General features: G+C 35.2%; 1 protein-coding gene across 1 annotated transcript; it reads right to left on the bottom strand.

Moving 5' to 3' along the window:
- Positions 1–1,508: 1,508 nt before the first annotated feature.
- LOC138870924 (uncharacterized) lies at positions 1,509–2,233 on the bottom strand. Its single transcript, XM_070148767.1, has 2 exons — positions 1,967–2,233; positions 1,509–1,820 (listed from the first exon to the last, which is right to left on the bottom strand). Exons 1-2 carry the CDS (start codon positions 2,231–2,233, stop codon positions 1,509–1,511), a joined length of 579 nt encoding a protein of 192 aa, XP_070004868.1.
- Positions 2,234–6,971: the final 4,738 nt, after the last annotated feature.

Here is a 6,971-nt window from a genome sequence, read left to right as displayed (position 1 = left end):
TAGCATGAATTCAGAAATGATTATGTGTTCACCAATAATTGAGCCCGTTGTGAGTTAAAATCAGTAGGCTGAGATTCAAATAAAATCAGTACGGGATCTAGGCTCATTTAGGAGCCTAAACGTGACAGCCTCTGTTTGAACAAGATCTGGGCCTGAATCTGCTTAAGGCCCAGCGTCAGACAACCCTTCCCCTCTTGTAAGGTTAAACAATTCTCCTTCTTTTGAGCTGATTTTGAAGCCCAATCTGCTGAAGATACTAGGTTGTTTATTAAAGCTTTTTGATTTAATATTGTGATGTAATACTTTCAATGACGGTTTATTAACAATGCTAATTAATTAGGGCCCTTTTAGAGACAATACTTAATAGAAAAATCATAGTTCTTTTAGGTAGGCTTTAAAATAAATGAGGTGCGTCGCGCCAAACAAATATCATACATTGCGTGGCCCTCTTAATTATAGTAAAAATATTTTAGACCTCGGGACGTGCCATTTAGCGAATTTCATGGTCTCCCCCAAAGTTAATAATACGCTAGTTGCTTTAGGTCCGACATTTAATAATATTACCTTCTTAAACTCGGGTGCGCATTTATGTGACCCAAATCCAAATCTCAACAATGTTAAAATATGTCAAAGATCACGGGTGCATTTATGTGACGTGGTTCAAGACGTGTTTTAATAACGTTGCAATCTTCCTAAAAATGAATAAAAGCGGTTAAGGTTAAGAATGCACATAGGTTTGAACATGTACTAAAATCAGATAATTAAGCCGAATATAACAGTTGAGCGACCGTGCTAGAACCACGAAACTCGGGAATGCCTAACACCTTCTCCCGGGTTAACAGAATTCCTTACTCGGATTTCTGGTTCGCGGACTGTTAACAAAGTCATATTTTCCTCGGTTCGAGATTCAACCGGTAACTTGGGACACGATTAATCTCCCAAGTGGCGACTTTGAATAAATAATAATAAATCTCGCTCTGATTGTCCTTTAAGTGGAAAAACTCTTTTACGCCCTTGCGGGTGTAGGTGAAAAAGCAGGTGTGACAGGTAGTACAACAAGAGATGGTTTGTATTCTTTTATTGAAGTTGGGTTCTTCACTTTGGGAATAGGTGTAACAGCTGTGCAATTTATTGGTTTGAACATTTTTCCAGTGCTAAAGAACTGCAGAACTGCCTTTGCTATCTCATCTCCATTCATATTCCATGTTCTTTTGAAAAAGCAAGCATTAAAACCATCTCTCCCAGGTGCCTTCATATCATCAATACTCTTGAGAGCTTCAAGTACATCCTCTTTTGTAAAAGGAGCTATGAGTTCCAGTCGTTGCTTCCTACTTAACATTGGTCCATTCCTTATCCTCCAGGATGTATGGCAGGTATGCTTCCACATGTAGATCCCAACAAGTTTTTGTAAAAATCAACCACTTCAGTTTCAATCTCTTTATAGTCTGTTAAGGTGTTACCCTTACTATCAATGAGCTTTGTGATTTGATTCTAAGCCTTCCTTTCTTTCATACTTGCAAAGAAATAAACATTATTGGTGTCCCCAGTTGTATCCATTGTATTCTTGACTTCTGTTTGTAGATTGACTCCTCAATTTTATCCCACTTCTCCAGCTGATGTATCATCTCTCTCTCTTCTTCAAATAGCCTTGATAGTGCATTATGATATTTCATTCTTCCTTGTACTTCTTGCAGTCCCTCTCTTATACTTTTTATTTTCTGCTTAACATTCATGAACTCTTTGCTATTTAACTGTTTTAGAGCTGCTTTAACACACTTCAAATTCTGCCATATATCTTCCATTGTCCCTGCTTTCCATTTCTAGTTAGTTTCCACAATCTGCCTAATCTCAGGATGATCTGCCATACAGTTATAGAACTTGAAAGGCCTTCTCTTATTATCATATTTCATATTTATTTCAATGCCCAAGGGGGGGGGTCTGAGAAAAGAGGATTCATGACATGTACTTGTCTAAGAGGCATGTTGAGCATCCATTTATCATTAACCAAAGTTTTATCAATTCTACTGAATACATGGCTATTAGTCCATGTATATGATCTGCCTATTGTAGGTAATTCAACCAAATTACATTCCTCAACTACTTCTCTGAAATCCTTTGTTTCACTATCCTGCACATCCCTACCTTGCATTCTCTCTTCAGCTCCCAGGATTAAATTGAAGTCTCCCATTAGTAACCATGGCTCCCTGACTTGTTTCTCTATGGTCCTTACCATGTCCTATAATGCTTTCCTATCATTTATATTATGTAATTCACATATTGCAGAAAATTGAAACTCAGTCTTGCTTGTAATGCTCTTTACAACCCCATGTATCAGTTGTGCATAACTTCCTATTATTATGAACTGCAGTATACTTGGATTCCAAATCACCCAAATTCTCCCTTTACATGTATTGGATACATTGTGGCACCATTTCCATCCAGGTAGTGTATTTGTAATTATCTTATCAGCCTTTGTTTCACTTACTCTATGTTCATATATTGCTATAATATCTACTTTATTTGTCTTCACAAACTCCTTTAACTCCTTGTGCTTAAATACTTTATTAAACCCTTTGACATTCCATGTTACTAACATTAAGCAATTGTATTATTTTTATGTACCACCATTACCTCCCCTCCTCTACTTGTACTGCATTATTAATTTCTTTTCATAATTTGATCCTGGTTTGTCTCTCTTAAACTGTTAAAACCATTCAGTACTTGTATTTGATGCTCAGGTACAGATACTTTTTGTCCTTTAGCTGCTGACTTGCTTTTAACTTGTTGCCATTGTTCATCAGTTGCTCCTACTTTGTCACTTTCTTTTTCCTGCTCATTTACTCTTGCTTTCACTTCCTGCTGGTGTTGGCTTTGGATTCCTGATCCTGTGTTAATTGGCTTCCATTCAGTCCTTTGTTTTACAGGTGCTCTTTGTTGTTGTTGCCTTGTCTTCTTGTCTGGTACTACTTTGTTCTGCTGCTGCTGTTGATAGTTACTCCCTCCGTTTCATATTAAATGAGGTACTTTCCTTTTTAGTCTGTTCCAAAATAAATGACACATTCCTAAATTTGGAAATAAATCAACTTTAAACTCTTTCAGTTTACCCATTTACCCTTAATGAGAAGCTTTAATAGCCACACAAATGTCATGGCCCCACAAACTTTTTACCCCTGAAGCTTTTAAGACCACAAGTTTCAAAAGTCTTCTGCTTTTCTTAAACTCCGTACCGAGTCAAACTACCTCATATAATATGAAACGGAGGGAGTATGTCCTATCCTCTTACATTTTGCACAATTGTTGGGCTTCCAATCATACCACACTTCTTGCATCATCACTCTCCCTTTAGGATCCTTCACTTTAATACTCTTTGGTAGCTCCTTGACATCTACCTCCACTAAAATTCTTGCATAGGAAATTCTTTCAATGTTTTAAGTACAAGCATTAGCATATATGGGCTGGCCTAGACCACTCCCAATTTTGCTCAGTACACTTGCACTCCAGCAGCTCAAAGGTAGATTTGGCAACTTCACCCATATTGGTATAGTCTTTAAGTCTTCTTCATCAAAATCAAAATCAGCAGTCCATTGCTTAACTACTACATGTTTGTTGTTAAGCATGCGAGGCCCAGAGTACATCACCATATTCCTTTCCTCTAGGCTTGAAAAATTCACCACAAAATACCCTTCATTATGGTAATATACCTTAGGTTTAATAGAGAAGTTCCCCTGCCCAGCTATAAACCTTTTCATAGCCCTAATCGTTGGTGTTCCACCAATAACATACATAATAACTGCATATTTCCATTTGTTTACTTCAGTATCAATATCCTCTTGGATCAATTCGACAATTATTTCATCCTCAGATATTGTAGGTGGTACATAGCTCAGATCCATACCTTTTTTAGCCAATTTTTTCTCCTCAAATAGCATCGACCAATTCCTTCCTATTTTTTGTTTCGTTTCTAGCTGCAATTTCCTTTGAGCTCCTACGTTCTGAATTCCTGTTCCTTTGCTGCTTTCATCTTGTATTTGTACTGCTTCCTGCTCTTTGACTTGTATTTTCTCTTGGACTCTTCCATTTGAGTTTAAATCATGTTGAGTACTTACGGAAGTTGTCCATTTCACCTCCTGTACTTTGCTTCCTCCACTTTGGCTTGGTACCGCTGGCCATATAGCTAGATCTATTGTTGCATGTGCTTTTCCTTTTTTGATTGATGTTTCCTCCACCGATTTCCTCTCTTCAGTATTGCTATTATACTGTATTCCATCTTTGAGCAACAGAATAGTAACATTACCCCCAGTCACAATAGCTTTTGGTGTAACAATTCTGACAATTCATGAGTTTCGTCCTTCCATGGAGCCATTTCCTTCATCATCTGTATGTTTCGAAGCTTTGGATGGTCGTTCTCGTGCTCTCCCCATTCCGGTGAGTGTGATTCTAGGGTTTATTACTTGGTGGCTAAGTCACTCTTTCCCTATAAATAGAGGGTTCTATTCTATTGTAATTTATCCAAATCAATAAGAATTCTCTCTCCCTACTTTTCTCTGCAATACTCTTATTCTTCTTTTATTGTTTCATAACACGTTATCAGCACGAGACTCTAACCAATTGAGTAGAAGCTTTGGGATTGAGCATAATGATTGTCAATTGTTCCATGAACTTCCTTCATGATTAAATTCTGGATTTAAGGTAAACATTTTACTTTTCTCTTTCAAATTTTTGACATTCTATGATTTTAAATACAAACAAAGACGATAAATTTTGATTGTAACTCTAATGGAGTTTGAAAGAAATTATAACCACCCAAAGTGGTAAAATTTCTATGTCTTGCCATGATCAAAGTCATGTATGATCGTGAGCACAAGAAGTAAAAAATCGTCCCATTGAATTTGCTTCACTCTCATTCCCTTAAGAGAATGTGATAGCAATATGTGATAAGTCTGAAAGAAGACAAAATTATTACCGTGAAGGTATCAATGGATGTGGACGTGGCAATAGACGAAATTATAATCGTCATCATTGTGATAATGAGAATAATAAGGATTCTCAAAATAATCCTTCACTCTGTGAAAGTAATATTTGTCATCGATTTGACATGAGATTTTATAAAGCGCATATAGATAATTATAGTCCATTCATGATGTGAATGTGACAATATCTGATTTATGAATACATATTCATTTTGGAAGAATATGAACGTGCTAGTGGTAGTGAATATACCACACTCACCTCTAGAAGGAGGTTTGAGATGATATAAGAAAATAATATCATTATTATGGCATGAATGGTCATTGATCACGTACTTATTGCACGCCAAAATATTTTGGTAATGTGATTATTAGAGAATAGCATTAATGCAAGAAACATATCTTGCATATAATTTTGATCATAACCATAATGGTATAACTTTCTCTTTAAAAGAGATATTCACCATATGGATGTTGATGAATATATGGTAGTACCAAATTAATTGAGAGCTCTAGAAGAGCCAATTATACTATTTTGGAGAAACACAATTGATTACCAATAAGGTATTGTGTTGTAGTAAGTCTCAAAGAAACTTATTCAGTTTCCAAAGTATACGCGAAAGCGGTTGATTATATTATGTTATAAATAAAGGAAAGATTTAATATCATCTATTACTATAACTTGTAGCGGGATAATATGTATGTGAAAAGTTACCCGCTTTATTCTCCAGTTTGTACTACACAAATAAAAGAATGTCACAATAAAGTAGAAGTTTATTGATATAAAAACCCATATCATAATAAACTTGAAGTTTAGTGATAATTGCACATGTCATGGTGTAAACATGAACTTTATCAATATTGATAATTTATTTAGTTGGCATAATCAGTTTAGCCATATCAATTTAAGTATGATATGCAAAAATAATAGAGAATTCACAAGGGTAAATATTAAAGAACTAGAAAGTTCTTTACGAATTCTCTTGTGTTGTTTGTTCTTATTAATTAATAGACCAATTAAAATTGGGATTGAATCCCATGAATGCTGGAAATATCAAAGATGAATATGGGCACATTCATCTGCCATGTATATCACAAAAGATGCATATGTGAGATGGTTTCATGTGCGATTATTATTAACCCGCATGGTGTTTGCGAGGTAACTTGCTAAATAATTTGATTTAGAGCATAATTTCTAGATTTTTTAATCAAGATAGTTCATCTTAATAAGTTGGCCTACATCACAGTTGGTTTAGCAAAATGATTTATTGAGTGTCTCCACTTAATAGCTAAATAATTGCTTATGAGAACAAAGTTATCTATATCAGTTTGATATACATTATATACCAAAGTATATTATTTTCTCCCCTCACAAGTGGTTCAGGGTCAGGAACCAAATAATTTCATCTTATTATTATTGATGTGTGATGTATATTTTGATTAACACTATAATGTACAAAGGTGGATTTTCAAAGTTGAGGAAGCAAGTTAGTTTTTCTAACATGAGGGGGAGATATGATAAACAGTTGAGAAAAAGTTACGTGGAATGAATTATCATGTGTACATCTAGATCTTCGAATAAGATAACATGAACTTGAAGTTCATAAAAAGATAATTCATGTGCAGTATATTGCAAAGCATGCCAGACGCATTTGCTGACCCAAAGAAAGTAGTTGTATTCTCACTGAAAATGCTCCTACAAGAATATATCCTAGAAGGACAAAGTCTGTGGTACGCTTAAGGCGTATAGACAAATCGGTTTCAAATAAACTTCTTGATAAAAAAAAGGAGCAAATGATCAAAATGATCATAATAAAGGAGACAAGTGATCTAGAAGATCGCATGACATAAAACTTGATAAAATCTCATGAGAGATTCAGGTACCTAAAAATATGAATGAAGAGATCTCTATGTTATGTCTTTATGAAAAAATATTGGAACCGATATAAAATGTTCGTCAACGACATCTATCATAGCGCTAAGTATAGATGAGGATCTTAAGTC

The sequence above is a fragment of the Nicotiana sylvestris genome, chromosome 6, assembly GCF_000393655.2.
Source record: "Nicotiana sylvestris chromosome 6, ASM39365v2, whole genome shotgun sequence".
Lineage (NCBI taxonomy): Eukaryota > Viridiplantae > Streptophyta > Magnoliopsida > Solanales > Solanaceae > Nicotiana > Nicotiana sylvestris.
Note: the sequence above shows the minus strand (reverse complement) of the source record. Positions and strands in the feature narration are given on the sequence as shown.